Raw genomic sequence first — 25,002 nt, 5'->3', positions numbered from 1 at the left:
GACTGCTGCACTTCACCAAATAAATGGCATCATGAGGATGGAAAATTATGTGGATATATTGAAGCAACATCTCAAGACATCAGTCAGGAAGTTAAAGCTTGGTTGCAAATGGGTCTTCCAAATGGACAAAGACCCCAAGCATACTTCCAAAGTTGTGGCAAAATGGCATAAGGACCACAAAGTCAAGGTATTGGAGTGGCCATCACAAAGCCCTGACCTCCATCCTATAGAACATTTGTGGGCAGAACTGAAAAAGTGTGTGCGAGCATGGAGGCCTACAAACCTGACTCAGTTACACCAGCTCTGTCAGGAGGAATGGGCCAAAATTCACCGAACTTATTGTGGGAAGCTTGTGGAAGGCTACCCGAAACGTTTGACCCAAGTTAAACAATTTAAAGGCAATGATACCAAATACTAATTGAGTGTATGTAAACTTCTGACCCACTGGGAATGTGATGAAAGAAATAAAAGATGAAATAAATCATTCTCTCTACTATTATCTGACATTTTAGATTCTTAAAATAAAGTGGTGATCCTAACTGACCTAAAACAGGGAATTTTTACTAGGATTAAATGTCAGGAATTGTGAAAAACTGAGTTTAAATGTATTTGGCTAAGGTGTATGTAGTCTTCCGACTTCAACTGTCTAGGTAGGGGTAAAGTAACCAGGCAACAGGATGGATAATAGACAGCAGGAGCGTGTGTGCTGAGTGTGAAAGTGTGTGTGGCGTCAGTATGCAGGTGTGTGCGTAAGGATGTGTAGTGTGTGTGTTGGGACGTCAGTGTAAGTATGTGTGAGTTTGTGGGTCCAGTGTGTGTATGCATAGAGTCAGTGCAAGAGAGTGCAAAAGAGGCTCAATGTAGGTATTCCGGGTAGCTATTTGAATAGCTATTTTGCAGGCTTGTTGAGCAGTCTTATGGCTTGTGGGTTGAAGCTGTTCAGGGTCCTCCTGGTTCCAGACTTGGTGCATTGGTACAGCTTGGTGGAGCAGATGGAGTGGAGCAGATGTAAAACCTTTTGAGGATCTGAGGGCCCATGACAAATCTTTTCAGCCTCCTGAGGGGGAATAAACGCTGTCGTGCCCTCTCCACAACTGTGTGGGTGTGTGTGGACGATGTTAATTCCTTAGAGATGTGTACACCAAGGAACTTGAAGCTCTCAATCCTCTCCACTTCAGCCCCATCACTGTGGATGGGGGCACGCTCACCTGTCCGTTTCCTGTGTTCCACGCAGGTCTCTAAACTCATCCCTAAAGGCTGCCTCATCATCGTTAGTCATACCTGTTGGTGTCGTGGGTGAACAGAGAGTACAGGAGGGAACTAAGCACACACCCCAGAGGGGCTTCTGTGTTGATGGTCAGCGTGGCGGATGTGTTGTTGCCTACCCTCACCACCCGAGGGCAGCTCGTTAGGAAGTGAAGGATACAGTTGCAGAGGGAGGTGTTCAAGCCCAGGGTCCTAAGCTTGGTGATGAGCATGGAGGGGACTATGTTGTATGAACAGCCTTCTTACAAAGGTATTCCTTTTGTCCATGTGGGTGGGAGTAGTATGGAGTGCAATATAGATTTGGAGTGGGTCCAGGGTGTCTGGGATGATGGTGTTTATATGAGCCATGACCATCATTTCAAAACATTTCATGGGTATAGATGTGAGTGCTACAGGAAGATAGTAATTTAGGCAGGTTACCTTGGCGTTCTTTGGCATGGGGACTATGGTGGTCTGCTTGAAACAAGTTGGTATTACGGACCAGGTCAGAGATACGTGGAAAATGTCAGTGAAGACACTTGCCAGCTAGTCAAATCAAATCGAATTTTATTGGTCACATACACATATTTAACAGATGTTATTGCGGGCGTTGCGAAATGCTTGTGTTCCTAGCTCCAACATTGCAGTAGTACCTAACAATTCACAACAATACACACACATCTAAAAGTAAAAGTAAATATATAAATATTAGATCGAGCAATGTCAGAGTGGCATTGACAAAAATGCAGTATAATAGAAAACAGTATATGCATATGAGATGAGTAAAGCAGTAAGTAAACATGATTAAAGTGACTAGTGTTCCATTATTAAAGTGGCCAGTGATTACATGTCTATGTATATAGGGCAGCAGCCTCTAAGTTGCAGAGTTGCGTAACCGGGTGGAAGCCGGCTAGTGATGGCAAAAGTTTTGGAAAACCTGGTGAACTCACAGTTCAAAGACTTTCTTTATAATAACTCAGTTTTATCTCAATTCCAGTCGGGTTTTAGAGCCAAGCATAGTACAATTACTGTTGTAAGGTTGTAGGTGATATTCTAGATGCTCAGGACATGACAAATCCCTATGTTTAACTTTTATTGACTTATCGAAGGCCTTCGACACTGTTGACAATGCCCTGCTGTTGTATAGACTAAAAAAGGTTAGTTTAAGTGTTGATGCATTGGATTGGTTCCAAAACTACCTTTCTGACAGAACACAGTGTGTAGCTAAGGAGGGTATGAAATCTGAGTTTCGAAGGCTTACAAAAGGAGTTCCCCAGGGCTCAATTTTACGTCCGATCCTTTTTACACTGTATATAAATGATAAAGGGAAGACTGTTGACTCTGCAAATCTCCATCTATATGCTGATGACACAATTATTTATTCTAGAGCATCTAATATTGAGAAGGCTTTTCAGGACTTACAGTTGGCCTTTGATGTTATTCGAAGGCAGCTTTTCCAATTGAAACTTGTGCTTAATGAAAGGAAAACAAAGTTTATGGTTTTCTCTTCCCTGAAAGTTAACAGATAGAGTCACTTGCAGATTTTAACTATAACAGGCCAGAAATATGATAGGGTCCCCTCCTATAAGTATTTTGGGATTTGGTTAGATGAAAAGTTTAATTTTAAACAGCACATTGATACCTTGACCAAGAAACTGAAGTTGAAATTGGATTTTTATTTCAGGAACAAATCATGCTTTTCAATGTTAGTCAGAAAATATATTGTTCAAAGCACTTTTTTATCTGTGCTGGATTATGGTGATATTGTCTATATGCTGGCCTCAGCAAGTACCTTGAAAACTCATTGTGCTTTAAGATTTATTACAAATGCTTGATCACTTACCCATCACTGTGATTTGTATGCTATGGTGCAATGGACCTCTCTCTCCACCAGGAGGCTAAAGCACTGGGACACTTTTGTGTACAAAGCATTGATGGGACAATTCCCTTCGTATCTCTGCTCAGTCACTAAATATAGTCTTTGTTCACAGTCGCTGCTGTCCATGTCTGTTCCTAAGGCTAGAACTGAGATGGGGATAACATATTTTTCCCATAATGCCCCTTCATCCTGGAACATGCTTCAGAAGATTTTAAAGTTATGGGATTTAGTGTCTTTGCCTGTTTTTTAGACTCTGATCGACAACACTGTTTGTGATAACTGGAGTTGTTTCTAATCTTCAATTGTATCTTTAACTTGTGACACTTTGTCTTTTGTGTGTATTCTGTATTTTTTTCAGTCTCTCGTTCCCAGCTTTGATGCACCTGTATTGACCTCGCCTTCTGGATGATAGCGGGGTAAAAAGGGAGGATAGGGAGATTGAATATGTCTGTAAACACTCTGGCCCCATGGCCTTGCGAATATTAACCTGTTTAAAGGTCTTACTCACATCGGCTACCGAGAGTGAGATCACACAGTCGTCTGGAACAGCTGGTTCTCTCATGCATGGTTCAGTGTTGCTTGCCTCGACGCGAGCATTGAAGGCATTTAGCTCTTTAGTATCTTGCATACATCGTGTGCCCCTAAGGATATACACTGAGTGTACAAAACATTAGGAACACCTGCTCTTTCCATGGCATAAACTTACCAGGTGAATCCAGGTGAAAGCTATGATCCCTTGTTGATTTCACTTGTTAAATCAACTTTAATCAGTGTAGATGAAGGGGAGGAGACAGGTTAAATATGTATTTTAAGCCTTGAGACAATTGAGACATAGATTGTGTATTTCTGCAATTCAGAGGGTGAATGGGCAAGACAAAATATTTAAGTGCCTTTGAACGGGGTATGGTAGTAGGTGCCAGGCACACTGGTTTGAGTGTCAAGAACTGCAAAGCTGCTGCGTTTTTCACATTCATCAGTTTCCCGTGAGTATCAAGAATGGTCCACCAACCAAAGGTCATGATGTGCCATCAAACAGGAAATGCGTCAACACAGGACTAAAATCGAGTCCTACTACACTGGCTCTGATGCTCGTCGGATGTGGCAGGGCTTGCAAACTATCACAGATTACAAAGGGAAACCCAGTGACGCGAGCCTACCAGACAAGCTAAATTCCTTCTATGCTCACTTCGAGGCAAGCAACACTGAACCATGCATGAGAGCACCAGCAGTTCCGGATGACTGCGTGATCTCGCCCCCGGTAGCCTATGTGAGTAGGACCTTTAATTAAACAGGTTAACATTCACAAGGCTGCGGGGCCAGACAGATTACTAGGATGTGTACTCAGAGCATGCGCTGCCCAGCTGGCGGGTGTCTTCACTGACATTTTCAACCTCTCCCTGACTCAGTCTATAATACCTACATGTTTCAAGCAGACCACCATAGTCCCTGTGCCCAAGAACGCCAAGGTAACCTGTCTAAATGACTATTGCCCCGTAAATGACTATTACCCCCCACATCTGTAGAGTCCATGCCCTGGCGAAATGAGGCTGTTCTGAGGTCAAAAAGGGGTGCAAGGTGCTGTTTTGTGTTTTGTGCACTCAGTGTATAAGTGAGAAGCTGAGCCGAGACTTAACATGTCTTTTGGCGTTGTTATTTGGTTTAAACCATCGCGTTTGAGGCTCAACAATCCCTAAGAAACACTCCAATCAGTGTGACATGAGTTAACTTGAGTTAACTGACTGAAAATGAACTAGACCTAGACATGGTGACTGATCAGGAAACTTTTTTTTTTAGAACATCCAACATTCCAAAATGTCATAATATATTGTTTATTATTCTTTGAAATAGCAAAGATCAAAGGGAAAAAGGGAACATTAGATTAGCCACATAGACATAATAGTATAACATGCAGATTTTTGTTAGTTTTCATCCGCTTTAGTTTCCATCAGCTTTATGATGTGTATGGTAACAATTCTGATGCACTTCTGATGGATAATAACATTTGTTAAGCATTATAATCTGTCCATTTCTGTAATCCACTTCATTGTATTGATAAAACAAACCTCTCCATTATTTTGGGAAACAGTCTCAGAATAAAAATATTGCAAACATACACAAAACATGTATACATAACAACACCTCTCATGTGCAAATTGAAACAAAAAAAAGCATACCTACCAATGTCAACCAATGGTTTTCTCATAATAAAAGACATATCCTTACAGCTGAGGCCCACTGTTATTAATGTTATAATAGAAATAATTTGTAATACAAAATGTACAGAAGCTAACCACTGTGCTGTTATTTGATGCATTGGTGAACCTATGAAAATATCTACAAGCATTTGTTTTCAAGTCCATGTTATGGGGATAACTATTGCATTATCAAAGTGTGTGAGGAGCGTAATTGTTTTTTAAAGAAAACACTCTGCATTTGGTTTATATTAATTGCAAGTGTGTGCTGCTTTGAAATGCTATTGTTTTAAATGTATGAAAACGTATTATAGTAAAACAAAGGTATCAAAGGTATTAGTGTTTTTACAGGATCACATCATGTATATTCTTAAGACACATACAAATTTAAATTTCTAAACATACTACGGATAAACAATATAAAACATTGATTTGCTGTTATCTTTCATTTTGTAATAGAAATGCTGATTCAAAGATAGCCATTTGTTGATTTCAGAATGATTAGGAATTCATTGATGTAGCAAATACTGTCATTTGAGTTTGGTAACTTTTAACATTTAGAGCCACACTGTCTGTACATGACCTCCCAACCTTCTGAAATGACCACTAATGTATATACTGACTGTCTAAATACAAAAGACCTGTACAATAGCTTAAATATGAATGTATACTTGAATACTACATTCAACATGTTACAGTAAATAACTAAATCTTCATAATCCTAATATATACATTTTTGGGGTTCAGGATTGTTGGTGCAACTTCCAAACTTCCAAACGTCCAAAAAGTCATGAAAAGTGCTGTCTAAATGCAATTAAGCATTGAGAAAGGTACATGTACACTTTGTTACTGTACATGTGCATTATTGTTATATCTTGCTCTAATAATATTTTAAATAAACCCTCCTCACCTCTCAAACCCAACCTACTTTGAAATCAGGTTCCTATAACAATAAATAAGGGTTAGAACACACAATAATTAAAAAGCAGACATGATGGTAATCCCAAAAGCACAATTACACACTTACAGATCCTCAAGACCCATTATTTGCTGTGTGACGTTCAACGTTCTTTGGGCTCCCCATAATCATTGTACATGACTGGCAGGTTCTGTTCGTCGCAGGCCTTTCGCACATCCTGGCCCAGGTCCACCCAGTTGAGACCAAAGGCCTTGGTGTCTGTGTAGCGGCAGGACAGGTACTTGAGGGACATCCTGCGCAGGCCGATCTTGGGCTCCTGGAGAAGATTCCTGCACCAGCCACTCAGGTCGTCCAGCTGGGAGAGAATCAGACCAGCTTTCCTACAAAGGAACACAACACTCCTCAGCAAACACAAACTACCTTGAAATCAGGTTCCTATAATATTACCTGCCACAGTGCTACACAGTATAGGCATAAAATGTACAGGTGTCTTAACATGGATAACTATTGGTAATTATGACGTATTGTTAACACATTAGTAATATACACAATTTACCTCAAATCAAATTATTTCCAAGGACAAACTGTACATAGACAGGGCCCTAACACAAAAGAAAATGTCTTAAAGCTAGAATCCATAGCGGTGAAACCTATATCTATGGAGGGGTTGAAGCTGCCACATCAGTTTGCGATATTACAACAACAAAGACGTTACTTCAAACAACGAACACTGTTTTCTTCTCCCTCTGATATCATTGCACATCATCACACGAACGATAGAACAGCAGTGTATCTGCAAAGTTTTTTTTTACCACGATGCTGGATGCTTATATACTCAAAACAAAAACAATAACAAATGCGCATGGGGCGGCCAGTGGCGCTGTTTCGCCTATTGTGGATCTCGGTTTCTTGTAGAATTATCTCAAAAGAACAAGAAGAAAAAGTAAGATTGATGGAAATACCTAATACACAAATTATGGAATTCTGTCTGGATTGAGGTAAAATCGAAGTATTTGGTGTTCTCACCTTAAATGATGCAAATCAAAAGTTGGATAGAGCGGGTCACTCATAAATCACACGTTGCGTCTTCACCATCATTTTGACAATACGACACTCTAAACCCACATCTTCCTTGCAGGAAGAGACTGGGCATGAGGTGGAATAAATAATTGATTAACTTCTAAGGTCAATATTTTACTGTTATTTATCCATTTCATAACCTGTACAAGGTCTACCCATGTTCAGATAACAGTGACGACACTGCATATTTTTTTCACTAATTGGTCTGTTGACCAATCAGATCAGCTCTGAAAAATATCTGATTTGAAATAATCTGATGTGATTGGTCAAAAGACCAATTAGTGGAAAAAATATAAGAATTGGGCTGCCTGTATAAACACAGCCACTGAAAGTGATGAAGCTGTCTCCACGATAAGTGGCTGACAGAAACAGTAACTGTACAGGATGGAAAGAGTGTCTCACTCCTCAGACATGGCTTCACCTCACTCACTGGCCAAACCAGGACCACCAAACTGCAATGTAAATAGTGAGACGTTTTTGGGTAGACTCATACTCTGTTATTAATGAAAAGCACATTATTCTCTCTTAATACTGTCATCTCTCCCAAATCCTACATTCAAAGCATTCCTAAGAATATCCCCAGAATCCAATGTTTTCGGACATACTGTCCCTCTTAACTTGCTATTCATTGTGACTCATCTGATTGACTCATTGTTTTGTTGTTAGTCCAGGCGCAGGGTGGAATGAGGACAGCTTGTTAGTGTGCTTTTAGTGTCACAGGGTGAGACTTTCCAAAAAAGGACAATATCACTGTTTCATTGACATACTGTAATGGACTGTCATATTTCCATGTATTTGCATTCAACAGGGGAAAGCTAAGCGGTGACTGTAATATTATACATCCTCATATTGAGATTTTGTATTTCAAAGTAGGGGCAGGTTAATCAGTTCTCCCTTGAATATTGGATACTACTGTGTCTGTAGCGGAGGAGGGTGGTGGGAGGAGCTATAGGAGGACAGGTTCATTGTAATGCCTGGAATAGAATCAATGGAATGGTACCAAACACATCAAACACATGGAAACAACATTGATTCCATTCCAGCCATTTTGCCCATCCTCCTATAGCTCTTCCCACCAGCCCCCTCTGGTCTGAAGCCTATGTTATGTTTACATAGAGATACTAAGCAACATCCCATTTGCATATGCTAGTCAAATAGGGCAGAACAACAGCTTAAATTCGCACAATTTATCATCTGCAGAGAACTCTTGAGAAAATAATATAACAGTACTTTGAAAGATGTAAAAATTCACAGACATATTGAGTCTTTAGTAAATAATCAGTGTGTCTGTACTAGGGATGCTGTCATTTATATCATCCTTCTAAATGTATTGTAATGACCTCGATAGATCATGAATGAGAGAATGTCCACAACAGTTCCCTAGTTCTCGAAATGAACGGTTGATTAACCCAGAACTCACACAGGCAACTGTCTGGCCGTAGCCTACGCCAAATAAATCTGATACAACAATAACAGGTATTCAACTCACTGTCGGGACATGAAGAGAGGGATAACAATGCAAGCATGGCAATATAATAGACATGTAGTGCCCAGCCCCCTGCTGTTCTACCAACCACAAGGATGTCTGGCACTGACACATTCCCTTGATTGGCAGAGAGTAGGGGGACTGGCATGCTGGACCCTGTGAAACCACACAACTGTCCAAGCGCGTCGCTACAATATATATTTTTCTAATACCTTGCCACATTTCAGTGGTTTAAGGAATTTAGATATTTATTTACTTAAAACAAAAACCTTCAGGTTTGTTATGCTTTAATTTGTCAAGAAATAACTATTTGGGCTTCAAATAGCAATGGTTGTCACCATAAATCCCAGCATGTATAGAAGTGGAAAATGGCTTCACATTTCCGAGGTACAGTACACTCACTATATCTCACTCTGTCAGGGCCCCTCTTTCAAATCTTCTTGACTCAGACAGCCACAGAGACCAGGGACTGGACCAAAAGAGCATCCATGATGCTAGGAAACCACCACTATGATGACTCTGTCTCTGTGTTACACAGATATACTATATGATGCGATACGATAAATGTATTGTCCATTTAAATAAACATTTTGAATGCATGCATTTTCATGTGTTGCGTGAACGTAAACTGTTGGACTTTTATGGTACAGTACCAGTACATACATTGCTGTCTATACCCAACAAACAGTTATGGGGTATATGTGTTGGTAAGACAGTCCACAACATGAGCTAATGGAAGAGTAATTGTGGTAATGTCTGAGGAAAATCTCTATAACTCCTAAACAGCCTTGATGAAATAAGGCCCTTTTTAACAAAAAAATGAAAAATCACAACAACATGAGCTCCACTTATCATGTCATCAAGCGAAATCCAACCATAACAATACTTAGCATCGCAGGCAATTTCCTGATTAGGATGTGTCATAAAAATAACTGTCAGTTCTCAGGCTGAAAAGGCAAGGAGACAGAGCAGAGACAGTGCAATACTCATGATAGGATTTTCTCCTACCAAGCCAACATCTAACATTTCTAAGTCAACATCCAGCCTCATGCCTTTAGTGATGGGTAGTAACGTAGCGATGACAAGATTGGGACATGGAGAGAAGTGTTGGGCTCAGGAGACAGACTTTGTCAGTTTATGTTTGGCTTGAACATCACACAATTTTGCAGGAAAAAGAAACAAGAACGTTCTCTGACAGGGGCCAACCTAACTCGTCAGTGAGATATGATATGTACAAAAGTTGAGAGTGGAATATTTCCAATGCTTTATAAAGATAGATCCATTACTTCACCAGTTTATTTTAACATATTGTTTACTCTGCTGAAACAAGTTTACATTTAGTCAGGGGCTGAGTGGGTGACTATTATCTGTATTTTGACTAGCTAATGAAAATTTTAATGGTCCACATTGTTTGTGACAGGGTAACCCCAGTGAATTGGAGGATTTCATAACAAGGAAAGTCATTTCTGGAGACAAGCCCTGTTACAGGCAATGTTGTCTGCTTTGTATTGGTGTGTGTGGAAACCAAAATCTCATTGTTTTGATTCAAATGGTACATTGATCCTTTCAGAACTGCTAGAGAGGCAGGGGGTATGGAACAAGTAAACAAGTGATGGGGGGTCTCCAATTATAGGAACCTCCTGGTCTTCTCCAGGAGCCCAACGCACCCAACACATAAGGTCCATTGCAAACTGTGTCTAATCATGTTATTCTTATTCTAATTCTAAAGAATACATTACAAATACATCTCTTCAGTAACGCCTATAGCACAATGACATTTCCTGAGGCAGCAGGCTTACACAATCACAACACACCATAACAACATGGAAAATCCTTCCCAACACGCTAACAAGCTAACAATAGTCTTAAAGTATGGAGCAACTTAAAAGGTAGATATCTATCTACACGCTCTCCTCCTCTTACCTTTTCTCTTCGCTTGTGGACTTCAGGCCAAACCTTCATATCATGACCGCTAACCGCTACACAAAGCCTACATCGTTGTCATGTCATAGTCAACATAGCTACTAGAACTAACGCATTAGTAAACCCTCTACAATCATGCAGTACAGTGTACAGTCAGCAGCAAGCAGTTTAGCAGTTACACCGGCGGGCCCCAGTGGCAACAAATTAATAAAACCACAAACTTACCTTGACTTGGAAGAGTTCACGTGTTGGATTGCCATAGCCAGCTAGCTAACATAGCATCCCTCTCTGTTTGAACAGGTTTTTGATTAGGCCAAACTAGCTAGCTGTATTTCACGCTAGCTAAGTAAGTGAACGTGAAAAAATATATACTATGAAATATAGCTCTCTCTCTCTTGCTTCTCCTTAATTTTGGATAAAATTAATTTGTTCAAAACTGTTCAACTATTGTCTTTCTCTCTTTTTGAGTCAACTACTCACCACATTTTATTCACTGAAGTGCTAGCTAGCTGTAGCTTATGCTTTCAGTACTAGAATCCTTCTCTGATCCTTTTATTTGGTGGACAACATGTCCGTTTATGCTGCAATAACTCTGATAGGTTGGAGGAATTCCTCCGGAAGTTGTCATAATTACTGTGTAAGTCTATGGAAGGGAGAGAGAACCATGAGGTTCCTAGGTTTTGTATTGAAGTCAATGTACCCAGGGGAGTACGGAAGCTAGCTGTCCTCCAGCTACACCATGGTGGTACCCTACAGAGTTCTGTTGAGGCTACTGTAGAACTTAATTGCAAAACAGTGTGTTTTAATCAATTATTTGGTGACGTGAATATATTTAGTTCAGTTTTATCAAAAAAGGCTAACTTTTTTAATGTTTCACTATTTAAATTTTTCTGAAATTCACTGAGGAGGATGGGGAAGACCATGAAGAGCCTCCACTGGTTGAAATCTTCCTAGAAGTGACACATGGTTGACGGAGAGACATGTCAAAATGATTGAATGAAAGTTTGGCACTTTAGCGAGCCTTTATTCATATAAAAAAATGATATGTATTGAATTCTCCATGTGTTCTATATTAAAGAGCACTGCATTTAATATAACAGGCTTTTAAAATTCAATATTGGTGCACGCAAAAGGCACTCTTCTCGTGGAATGACCCAGCCAGTGCAGCCATCCTCCTTAACACTATAATGGTGTTTAGTGGGATAATGTCCAATTGATTACTAGGTTAATCTAAACCCATGTTTATAGTCCCCCGACCCTCACCTCAAATGCACTTACTTTGGTGCTTACTTGACATGAATCATCCCTCTGAAAATTGGGGGCTGTTAATGTAAGTGTGTTTTAATGGAACACTTCAGAAGCAAACCAATTACTTCAACGCTTCCAATATGGGCTCGATTAAAAACAACCTTTAATTTAAAACTAAGGCCCTGATTCGGAGTTTGCAGTCGAAGACGTCTTAATCAGTTTCACCTGCTTCACCGTGCATCTACCAGCAACCGTACCTACACATTTTATTTCGGACACATGGCTCTGTTTATAAAGCATTTAGCTACAATTTCACATTATAATACTTATCTGCACTGAGTAACCAGTAAGGGGATAGCGGAGGCCTTCCTGCCTACTGTAAATTGACAGACGAATGTCAGAGGTACAATTGTCTCCAATAATTTTGAATTAATTTCCACTTTACCCAATTCATGCAAACGATGTCTACAATCAAATCCTGTATTTGGAATCTATTATAGACCAGTATGTGTTAAAAACACATCCAAAATGACCTAAAAAAATCAAGTCTCAACAACCACCCATGTAGGGACGGATTGTGATGCTACTACACAGTCTGGTGGGCGGTAGTTGTGCTGTCCTAACCAATATGCCATGATATTCTTGGACAGAGAGACAGAGAGACAGAGAGACAGAGAGAGAGAGAGAGAGAGAGAGAGAGAGAGAGAGAGACAGAGAGAGAGAGAGAGAGAGAGAGAGAGAGAGAGAGAGAGAGAGAGAGAGAGAGAGAGAGAGAGAGAGAGAGAGGGAGAGAGAGAGAGAGAGAGAGAGAGAGAGAGAGAGAGAGAGAGAGAGAGAGAGAGAGATCTGGGCCCCAGTTCATCCTCCCATCTCCAGGTGGGCCCCAGTTCATACCTGGGCCCCAGTTCATCCTCGCATCTCCAGGTGAACTCTCCGAAGCTCTCGTAACGCTGGTTGTAGTGGTAGAGCACACGGTGCAGGGTGGGAGAGCCCAGTTCCATCAGTGTATTGTAGGCCGTCTGCTGCTCCTTGCCACTTGTGTAACCATTGAACAGGTTGTAGATCTTGTCTGAAATCTCTGCAACAACACAGATCTGATCTCAGTACTGTATGTGGAGCCAATAAATACAATTAAATGTTATTGGTCACATACACATATTTAGCAGATGTTTATATGAAATTAGATGTAGTGAAATTCTTGACATGTGTGTCTCAATAAGTTTTCAGATTGGTAACTACTGTTAGAAAATTTGTCTAAAAACCAAGATACAGATACAGAAACTGTCCATCCATGCATGAGAAATCCCACCTTGTGCTTTGACATCATCCACAGCAGGACAGGGGGTCTTGATGGTGACCTCAGTAGGACTAGAGCGACGGCCTGTGTTGTCCACTGCCCAGAGCCTAAACCTGAAAACCAACATATATGACTAGTGTTTGTTCATTGCAATGGGAGTGCATGCTACAGCAATAATGTGTGCAACTGCTAACTAGTGCTTCAGGCTTTGAAAATAAAAATAAAAATGACCCTGAATTAAGTGGTTGAAATTAGATGCATTCAATGTTATTGTGACAAAATCATAACATTTTCTGATTGACTGTTGTAATGTGATAAAAATGCAAATAAAATCTGACAATAGACTAAATTTACAAAACAAGTGCGTGGATGTTAACATTTACTTGAAGCCTATCGCCATCTAGTGGAAGGAAACATTAACAACTACCACCTGCAGTGGTATCTGTGAAATAGTGTATTGTGTCTACCCCAAATAAATGTACTGTATGTATCCATGGTTATGAATACAATACAATACAGCCTGACAAATAAGGCACTGAGGTCACTGTCCAGTGTCAAGACAATAAGAGAAATAAAATAATGTGTAAAATTAGGTTTCCTTTTTGGAACCTACAGAGCCGGTATTTTTACATTCTCAAAGCTGAACTGAAAGATTTTGCGAATACACTTGAACAGATATTCTAAAGAAGTAATCAAGCATTTCACTAACTGTACAGCACAGGTATAGAGAGATTTAATGATAAAAGGAAATATTTTGAAAATAACTGAATTTGCCTGTTGTAACAACTGTGCTGAACAGCCTGCCAACAAGGAGACTGACCAGAAGCAAAATTATGTAAAGATAAAGCGCATATGTTTTTGGTTGGGATATTCCTATTCCTTTACATCAGAACCATTTGAAGAGACAATGTGCTCAAGCTGAGAGTTTCTCCCACTCCCTCCTTTGTGTAATCTTTTCAGTGTGTCTACCCCATTTACAGAGCGTGTGTGAGGTAAGTGGCTGCATGTGTGGAGTTAGGGAGCTGAGTGTGAGTGCCAGAGGAGGGAGGGGGGAGGTGGAGGGGTGCCCGAGGAACTTATATCTCTCAGAGCATGGCCCAATTCATTACACCGACTGACCCTAAACACACAGTCAAGCGTTCCATGCGGTCATTACACACTGGCCACCAGGCAGCACAACATTGACCTCACATGGGACTTCCTCAGTGGTGAGTTTACATCACCACAATATCATCTTGCATTACTACAACCACCAGAGCAATGCAGACTGTAATGTCCAGTAGCACAGAAACAGCATAACCATAAGCTGCTTTCATTACACCTGGCAATGACCTCACTTAACTCCTCACGTTTCCCGGAAAGTGAATAGATTTTTCCTAATATCGAATTCAACGATAATTTTTTTCTCTCCTATTTTTTGGGGGAAAATACACAATACCTCCGAAATAGTTTGTTATCGGGTTTATTATTTAGCCATTTATAAACATTAGAAGTCATTATAATATAAATCCAGGGTAAATGTTGAATTTTGTGATAAAAAAAAAAAAAAATATGTATATTGAAATAACTTCTCAAATAGTGCACATTTTGTCAAGAACAAGGCCTTTCTCTGTCATGTTTGTCTGCACACCTAATCTGTTGATCTTGTGATTCTTGTTTCTGCTATTAGCATTAAGTGCTCCGTTTACGCACTTTCAAGCTGTTCCAAAGCATGAGCTACTTCCCCAGCTGTCTGAACCATATTTAAAACACCCCAATTTGAACCTTAAAGAAGTACATACACATGACTGGGGAGTGATTCCAGGCTCCTTGCACAAACTGGATGTTGTTCCCTTCATGAGACTGTGTTTCCATGGGATAACATCGACACGTATGTACACATCCACGGAACATCCAGGGCAGGGCTTCCCTCAGTGCAATACACAATAGTGTTGTAATATGGTGTAAAAGTTCTAGGAGATATGCTTTCCCAGGATCTGCATTTAACCTAAGAAGAATAGCTAGCTAGTTTGATATTATCCATTAACCAATCTTCATATTGTGCAATTCCTCAAATTAATAATTGTCCCTTGTTGTCTTTTTCTTGGAAATCTTACATTCAAGTCACTGCTTGCTAAATCAAGTTCGAAGGAGGCAAGCAATGTGTTTACAAGTTGGTGAAGTATATTTTACGTATTTATCTGAGTGGTGATAATGACGATATAGTATTTTCTTAAATGCTATATCCACCAATTTTTCACATTTGTGTTAGCTTATGGGTACCTTCATGTGTGTGTCAAATATTTATTTTCTCAGATTTTTTATTCATATATTTAGGTGGGTGTTAAAATGTTTTTTTGTTGGCAACATATCTATATATCCATTGTTTAGCTGGAATGAAATGTTCACATACTGTATTGACTGTGATATGTGGTGGTCTTACCTAGCTATCTTAAGATGAATGCACTAACTGTAAATCGCTCTGGATAAGAACATCTGCTAAATGACTAAACTTTCAAATGTAAAGGTTTTACATACAGATCTCAAATTACTGTATTGATTCATAAAAAAATATATATGTTTATATTGATGTCACAAATGTATCATTTGTACAGTTTGTTGTTTTTATGTAGTTATTTGTTACATTTGACTGTGTAAAACCTAGCAGTACTAATTATTTCTCTGAGAGTGAGGTGGCCATATAGCGTTTTGCAAAAAAACATGATTATTTTTCTCTTGAGTTAAACCATCAAGTGATAGATTTCCAACAAATACATGAATGTCATTGAAAAACCCCTGACATGATTAGATAGTGAAAAAAACACACCAATCTCTTTCATAAGTTATCTAAAGGGGCAATCTGTAGTTGCTACATCCAGTTTTGGCCTTATAAATTAATGATATACAGTGCCTTCGGAAAGTATTCAGACCCATGGACTTTTTTCACATTTTGTTAGGTTACAGCCTTATTCTAAAATTTATTAAATCGTTTTTTTCACTGTAGGGGTGGTGCCAGGTTTCGTCCAGACGTGACGCTTGGCATTCAGTACAAAGAGTTGAATCTTGGTTTCATCAGACCAGAGAATCTTGTTTCTCATGGTCTGAGAGTCCTTTAGGTGCCTTTTGGCGAGCTCCAAGTGGGCAGTCATGTGCCTTTAACTGAGGAGTTGCTTCCATCTGGCCACTCTGCCATAAAGGTCTGATTGTTGTAGTGCTGCAGAGATGGTTGTCCTTCTGGAAGGTTCTCCCATCTACACAGAGGAACTCTAGAGTTCTGTCAGAGTGACCATCGAGTTCTTGGTCACCTCCCTGACCAAGGCCCTTCTCCCCCGATTGCTCAGTTTGGCCAGGCGGCCAACTCTAGGAAGAGTCTTGGTGTTTCCAAACTTCTTCCATTTAAGAATGATGGAGGCCATTGTGTTCTTGTGGACCTTCAATGTTGATGAAATGTTTTGGTACCCTTCCCCAGATCTGTGCCTCGACACAATCCTGTCTCGGAGCTCAACGGACAATTCTTTCGACCTCATGACTTGGTTTTCTCTCTGACATGCACTGTCAACTGTGGGACCTTATATAGACAGGTGTGTGCTTTTCCAAATCATGTCCAATCAATTGAAATTATCACAGGTGGACTCCAATCAAATTGTAGAAACATCTCAAGGATGATCAACGGAAACAGGATGCACCTGAGCTCAATTTCGAGTCTCATAGCAAAGGGTCTGAATACTTATATAAATGTGATATTTCTGTTAAAAAAATTATATAAATGTGAAAAAAATTCATAAAAACCTGTTTCGCTTTGTCATTTTGGAGTATTGTGTGTCGATTGATGAGGGAAAAAATATTTTATACATTTTAGAATAAGGCTGTTACGTAACAAAATGCGTAAAGAGTCAAGGGGTCTGAATACAACTTATAAATTCTTCATAAGCTTAGTTCAACTGTCACACCTCATGAATAAAAATATTTCAATTTAAGATTATTTACCAGAGTGCCGTCCTATTTCTGTTCTTTTGGATTATATACGGAGGATCCAGCACCCAATTTAAGTTTATATACTGTAAGGTGGAGTCATGCACCTTGTTTATCTTTTCATATACCCCATGAGATCCCACAATATAAGCTTGTTTTTCTCCAATGTTTGTAAATATTGTAAATGTAAAGAAATACTGAATGGCCTCAAAACATGGTTAAAACAATACATGTAATATAATGGATGGCCAGTCCTTTCATTCATATCTCTGTCTATTAATCTGGCTACATTTCTACAGGCCCATCCCTCAGCTTTTGATCAAAACAGAGGCGGGGTGCCTACTTTGTTGTTGTTTCAACTGTAAAACAATAAAAGCTAATTTACCAACATTTCTGAAAATTGATATATAGCGTTTTGAAAAGAAACCCCACAAGAGATAAGCATCCATTGATAATGCTACAGCAACTTACATGTAACTGGTGTCTGGCTCCAGGCAGCGAATGATCATGCTCACGGAGGAGGTCAAGAGGTCAGGGATATCCCCAAGCATCACACACGGAGACTTGGCCCCAGACAGGATGTCATCCACAAAGCTCAACATCGTCTCTGTACGGGAGGAAATCCAATTCATCAAATAATCAGTGATATCATGTGTTGACAAGAGAGGATATTTGAACCTGCAAACATCACAAATAGTAATTCATAGCAACAGTTCTTGAAGGAGACTAGACAACGTTTTCGTATAGTACTTTGTAATTCTTCAAATCCATAGGCTAATATCTAAGGCTTTTACATTTTCAGTTTGGGGCACATTAGGAACATGTATGCGTACTGTCAGCCGCCAACACAACGTCTTCACAGAAACACTACTCTGTGAGCTCAAATAATATACAGTGCATTCGGAGGGTATTCAGACAACTTCACTTTTTCAAAATGTTGTTACGTTACAGCTGTATTCTAAAATGGATTCAATATTTTTTTCCTCATCAATCTACACACAATACCCCATGATGACAAAGTGCAAACAGGTTTTAAAAATAAAAAACTGGGGCCTCCCGAGTGGTGCAGTCGTATAAGACACTGCACCGCAGTGCTAGCTGTGCCACTAGAGATTCTGGGTTAGAGTCCAGGCTCTGTCGCAAATGGCCGCGACCGGGAGAACCATGCGGCGGCGCACAATTGGCCCATTGTCGTCCAGGTTATGGCGAGGGTTTGGCCGGCAGGTATGTCCTTGTCCCATCGTGCACTAGCGACTCCTGTGAGGGGCCGGGCGCAGTGCACGCTGACACGGTCGCACAGGTGTACGGTGTTTCCTCTGACACATTGGTCCGGCTGGCTTCCGGGTTAAGTGGGCATTGTGTCAAAGAAGCAGTGCGGTTGGGCTGTGTTTCGGAGGACGCATGGCTCTCGACATTCGCCTCTCCAGAGTCCGTACGGGAGTTGCAGCGAATAGACAAGACTGTAACTAGAATGTAACCAATTGGATACCATGAAAAATTGTGGAGAAAAAAGTGTGAAAAAAATCATAATAATAATTAAAAAACAAGTATTAGGACCCTTTGCTATGAAACACAAAATTGAACTCAGGTGCATCCTGTTTCCATTGTTCATCCTTGAGATGTTTCTACAACTTGATTGGAGTCCACCTGTGGTAAATTCAATTGATTTCACATGATTTGGAAAGGCTCACACCTGTCTATATAAGGTCCCACAGTTGACAGTGCATGTCAGAGCAAAAACCAAGCCATGACGTCGAAGGAATTGTCCATAGAGCAGGATTATGTCGAGGCACAGATCTGGGGAAGGGTACCAAAACAGTTCATCAGCATTGAAGGGCCACAAGAACACATTGGCCTCCATAATTCTTAAATGGAAGAAGTTTGAAACCACCAAGACTCTTCGTAGAGCTGGCCGCCTGGCCAAACGGAGCAATCGCGGGAGAAGGGCCTTGGTCAGGGAGGTGACCAAGAACTCGATGGTCACTCTGAAAGAGCTCCAGAGTCCCCCTTTGGAGTTGGGAGAACCTTCCAGAAGGACAACCATCTTCGCAGCACTCCACCAATCAGGCCTTTATGGTAGTGGCCAGATGGAAGCCACTCCTCAGTAAAAGCAGTGGTGGAAAAAGTCATACTTGAGTAAAAGTATAGATACCTTAATAGAAAGTTACTCAAGTAAAAGTGAAAGTCAGCCAGTAAAATACTACTTGAGTAAAAGTCTAAAAGTATTTGGTTTTAAATATACTTATGTATCAAAAGTAATTGTAATTTCTAAAATATACTTATGTATCAAAAGTAAATGTATAAATAATTTAAAATGTCTTATATTACGCAAAGCAGACAGCACCATTTTCTTGTTTTTAAAATGTGTCGATAGCCAGGGGCATACCCCAACACTCAGACATTATTTACAAAAGATGCATTTGAGTTTAGTGAGTCCGCCAGGCCAGAGCAGTAAGGATGACCACGTGTTCTCTTGATAAGTACTTTAATTTTCCTGTCCTGCTAAGCATTCAAAATGTAACAAGTACTTTTGGTTGTCAGGGACAATGTATGGAGTAAAAAGTACATTATTTTCTTCAGGAATGTAATGAAGTAAAAGTAACAGATGTCAAAAATATCAATAGTAAAGTAAAGTACAGATACCCAAAAAGACTACTTAAGTAGTACTTTAAAGTATTTTTACTTAAATACTTTACAGCACTGAGTAAAAGGCACATGACAGGCCGTTTGGAGTTCACCAAAAGACACCTAAAGGACTCTCAGACCATGGGAAACAAGATTATCTGGTCTGATGAAACCAAGATTGAACTTTTTGGCCTGAATGCCAAGCGTCACATCTGGAGGAAACCTGGCACCATCCCTACGGTGAAGCATGGTGGTGGCAGCATCATGCTGTGGGGATGTTTTTCAGCGGCAGGGACTGGGAGACTAGTCAGGTTCGAGGGAAAGATGAACGGAGCAAAGTACAGAGAGATCCTTGATGAAACCTACTCCAGAGCGCTCAGGACCTCAGACTGGGGTGAAGGTCCACTTTCCAACAGGACAACGACCCTAAGCACACAGCCAAGACAGTGCAGGAGTGGCTTCGGGACAATTCTCTGAATGTCCTTGAGTGGCCCTGAGAGACCAAACTTGAACCCGATCAAACATCTCTGGAGAGACCTGAAAATAGTTGTACAGAGACACTCCCCATCAAAACTGACAGAGCTTAAAAGGATCTGCAGAGATGAATGGGAGAAACTCCCCAAATAAAGAAAGATAAAGATGGGCCAAGCTTGTAGGGTCATACCCAAGAAGACTTGAGGCTGTAATCGCTGCCAGAGGTGCTTCAACAAAGTACTGAGTAAATGGTCTGGATACTTAAGCAAATGTCATATTGCAGTTTTTTTATACACTTACGGTCAAAAGTTTTAGAACACCTACACATTCAAGGGTTTTTCTTTATTTGTACTATTTTCTACATTGTAGAATCATAGTGAAGACATCAAAACTATGAAATAACACATATGGAATCATGTAGTAACCAAAAAGGTGTTAAACAAATCAAAATATATTTGAGATTCTTCAAATAGCCACCCTTTGCCTTGATGACCTTGAGCTTTGCACACTTTTGGCATTCTCTCAACCAGCTTCATGAGGTAGTCACCTAGAATCCATTTCAATTAACAGGTGTGCCTTAAAAGTTAATTTGTGGAATTTCATTCCTTCTTAATGCATTTGAGACAGATGAAACTGGCTCCCATGAGGACCGCCACAGGAAAGGAAGACCCAGAGTTACCTCTGCTGCAGAGGATAAGTTCATTCGAGTTACCAGCCTCAGAAATTGCAGCCCAAATAAATACTTCACAGAGTTCAAGTAATAAACACACCTCAACCACTGTTCAGAGGGGACTGCATGAATTAGTCCTTCATGGTCGAATTGCTGCAAAGCAACCACTACTAAAGGACACCAATAATAAGAAAAGACTTGCTTGGGCCAAGAAACACGAGCAATTGACATTAGACCGGTGGACATTTGTCCTTTGGTCTGGAGTCCAAAATTGAGATTGGATGGGTGAACGGATTATCTCCGCATGTGGATTTCCCACTGTAAAGCATGGAGGAGGAGGTGTGATGGTTCTTTGCTGGTGATTGATTTAGAATTCAAGGCACACTTAACCAGCATGGCTACCACAGCATTCTGCAATGATATGCCATCCCATCTGGTTTGGGCTTAGTGGGACTATCATTTGTTTTTCAACAGGACAATGACCCAAAACACACCTCCGGGCTGTGTAAGGGCTATTTTACCAAGAAGGAGAGTAATGGAGTGCTGCATAAGACGACCCGACCAAATTGAGATGGTTTGGGATAGGTTGGACCACAGAGTGAAGGAAAAGCAGCCAACAAGTGCTCAGCATATGTGGGAACTCCTTCAAGACTGTTGGAAAAGCTTTCCAGGTGAAGCTGGTTGAGAGAATGCCAAGAGTGTGCAAAGCTGTCATCAAGGCAAAGGGTGGCTATTTGAAGAATCTCAAATATAAAATACACTTTTGTGGTTACTACATGATTCCATATGTGTTATTTCATAGTTTTGATCTCTTCACTATTATTCTACAATGTAGAAAATAGTGAAAAAAAAAAAAAATTAAACTCTAAAACTTTTGACCAGTAGTGTACATTTACAAATATTTCTAAAAGCCTGTTTTTGCTTTGTGATTATGATTGATGAGAAAAAAAAATCAAATTTAATACATTTTAGAATAAGGCTGTAACTAACAAAATGTGGAAAAAGTTAAGGGGTGTGAATACTTTCCAAATGCACTGTACCATGCTTGTTCTCATTAAGGAGTGGCAGGAAAGGTGTTTTTCCAGCTGTGTTGCATGTGTCAAAGGGCATTTGCTATGGGGCTATGCATTTCAGCTCACTGGGAAAGATACTCTCTGAGGTGGTCATCCTGTATGACCTCCCTGAATCCTGCTCAACCCATATGGGTCACCAACTGGTAAAAACATTGGGTCAGGTAACAGTGAAAACATCACTGAAAAAAGACCGCTGTCACTGAGAAATATTTTACTTGCACAGAGACCTACAAAGGAGCGTGGTTTTAAATGCAGAAAGATGGAAATGAAAAGTGACATTGTGAAGGATTGTACCACTTAGCATATTAATTGCTAGAATTGGAATATCTGTCTAGCGTAAAGAAAGTACTGTTTAGAGCCCATTGGGAAGGGACGGTGGAAATACATTACGTTGCGCTTAAGTTGTACTCGCATATTTTTTCTTTTTTTAACCTTTATTTAACTAGGCAAGTCAGTTAAGAACACATTTGTATTTTCAGTGATGGCCTACAGGGGAACAGTGGGTTAACTACCTTGTTCAGGGGCAGAACGACAGGGACTCTATCCAGCAACCTTTCGGTTACTGGCCCAACGCTCTAACCACTAGACTACCTGCCTAGTGGTTAGAGGGTTGGATGCTGTTTTGTTCTAAGAAAACAAATGTAAAACGTTTCTATTCTTTAATGGGATTAAGAATAGAGTAAGAGTCCATATTTGTTTAAATTTGCACTTCATGACAACATACTGTAGATAACCATCTGTCATATACTTTGAGATATAAAACCACTCTAAAACTTGATGCTTCCTCTGAAGGGTTGTCTCTCAAAACGATACAACAATTGACTAAAATAATAAAATATGGCTATGCACAGACCTGATTGTTGACATCGTAGCCATGACATTTTTCAGATATGGTCAAATGGAGAACAAATACACTGCTCAAAAAAATAAAGGGAACACTTAAACAACACAATGTAACTCCAAGTCAATCACACTTCTGTGAAATCAAACTGTCCACTTAGGAAGCAACACTGATTGACAATAAATTTCACATGCTGTTGTGCAAATGGAATAGACAAAAGGTGGAAATTATAGGCAATTAGCAAGACACCCCCAATAAAGGAGTGGTTCTACAGGTGGTGACCACAGACCACTTCTCAGTTCCTATGCTTCCTGGCTGATGTTTTGGTCACTTTTGAATGCTGGCGGTGCTTTCACTCTAGTGGTAGCATGAGACGGAGTCTACAACCCACACAAGTGGCTCAGGTAGTGCAGCTCATCCAGGATGGCACATCAATGCGAGCTGTGGCAAGAAGGTTTGCTGTGTCTGTCAGCGTAGTGTCCAGAGCATGGAGCGCTACCAGGAGACAGGCCAGTACATCAGGAGACGTGGAGGAGGCCGTAGGAGGGCAACAACACAGCAGCAGGACCGCTACCTCCGCCTTTGTGCAAGGAGGAGCACTGCCAGAGCCCTGCAAAATGACCTCCAGCAGGCCACAAATGTGCATGTGTCTGCTCAAACGGTCAGAAACAGACTCCATGAGGGTGGTATGAGGGCCCGACGTCCACAGGTGGGGGTTGTGCTTACAGCCCAACACCGTGCAGGACATTTGGCATTTGCCAGAGAACACCAAGATTGGCAAATTCGCCACTGGCGCCCTGTGCTCTTCACAGATGATAGCAGGTTCACACTGAGCACATGAGCACATGTGACAGACGTGACAGAGTCTGGAGACGCCGTGAAGAACGTTCTGCTGCCTGCAACATCCTCCAGCATGACCGGTTTGGCGGTGGGTCAGTCATGGTGTGGGGTGGCATTTCTTTGTGGGGCCGCACAGCCCTCCATGTGCTCGCCAGAGGTAGCCTGACTGCCATTAGGTACCGAGATGAGATCCTCAGACCCCTTGTGAGACCATATGCTGACACATGCACATTTGTGGCCTGCTGGAGGTCCTTTTGCAGGGCTCTGGCAGTGCTCCTCCTTTTCACTAGAGTGAAAGCACCGCCAGCATTCAAAAGTGACCAAAACATCAGCCAGGAAGCATAGGAACTGAGAAGTGGTCTGTGGTCACCACCTGCAGAATCACTCCTTTATTGGGGGTGTCTTGCTAATTGCCTAGAATTTCCACCTTTTGTCTATTCCATTTGCACAACAGCATGTGAAATTTATTGTCAATCAGTGTTGCTTCCTAAGTGGACAGTTTGATTTCACAGAAGTGTGATTGACTTGGAGTTACATTGTGTTGTTTAAGTGTTCCCTTTATTTTTTTGAGCAGTGTATATATTTTGGCAATGTATTGCAGATATTTTATGTGAGCTGGATCTATTTGTTTAGTTAAAAATCTTTCTAGCTTAGGGTACTTCATATAACTAAATGTACTAACCATACTACATATGATTTAGAACATACTGTTTAGTAGAAATGTATGCTGTGAGCAACAAATATCAACATTCAAGGCTTATCCAAACTGACAAGAAGGTTGTTCCCAGCCATTTGTTCATTTTGGTACAGCCTGTCCCCGTATCTGATGTTCAGCTGTTGTCAAACAAAGGTAGGTCTGAAAATAAATGTTTTCTCCTCGATAGATTGGTTCATTGTTTAGCAACATAACTGACACATGTGCAACGATGTGGCAAAACAGACGGGGTTGGCTTAGATGGTTGACAGCCTGTAAACTACATTTCGTCTCGAATGTTTATTGAAAATATAAATGCATTTGCACTATTAGCGATTTGTTGTCTCTCAAATACATTGTTACAGTTGTTGGTTAGCTAGTTAGAGAATTTTGGCCATATTAGCAGAGACATGACATCAGTCAAAACAAGACATGATATCAAGAACAAGATAAAAAAGAGCTGAAACAAGCCACCTACGATTCCCCACATGACAGCTTCTTGTCATTGTTGCTAGCTATCTGGCAATCCAGAATCACAACAACACATGGACTTCTGCCCCATTGA

General features: G+C 40.5%; 1 protein-coding gene across 11 annotated transcripts in view; it reads right to left on the bottom strand.

The window, feature by feature from the left end:
• Window positions 1–1,795: 1,795 nt before the first annotated feature.
• astn1 (astrotactin 1) overlaps window positions 1,796–25,002 on the bottom strand; it is a 246,781-nt gene continuing 223,574 nt past the window's right edge. For all 11 annotated transcript variants that reach the window (XM_071377340.1, XM_071377345.1, XM_071377341.1 and 8 more), the window contains 4 exons: window positions 17,692–17,827; window positions 13,282–13,382; window positions 12,867–13,050; window positions 1,796–6,615 (listed from right to left, as the gene is read on the bottom strand). In XM_071377340.1, the coding sequence (XP_071233441.1) occupies window positions 6,378–6,615; window positions 12,867–13,050; window positions 13,282–13,382; window positions 17,692–17,827 (659 nt within the window). In that variant the 3' untranslated portion in view covers window positions 1,796–6,377. The remainder of the gene's footprint in view (window positions 6,616–12,866; window positions 13,051–13,281; window positions 13,383–17,691; window positions 17,828–25,002) is intronic.

The sequence above is a fragment of the Salvelinus alpinus genome, chromosome 30 (assembly GCF_045679555.1).
Source record: "Salvelinus alpinus chromosome 30, SLU_Salpinus.1, whole genome shotgun sequence".
Taxonomy (NCBI): Eukaryota; Metazoa; Chordata; class Actinopteri; order Salmoniformes; family Salmonidae; genus Salvelinus; species Salvelinus alpinus.
This window is presented reverse-complemented; position numbering and strand designations above follow the sequence as displayed.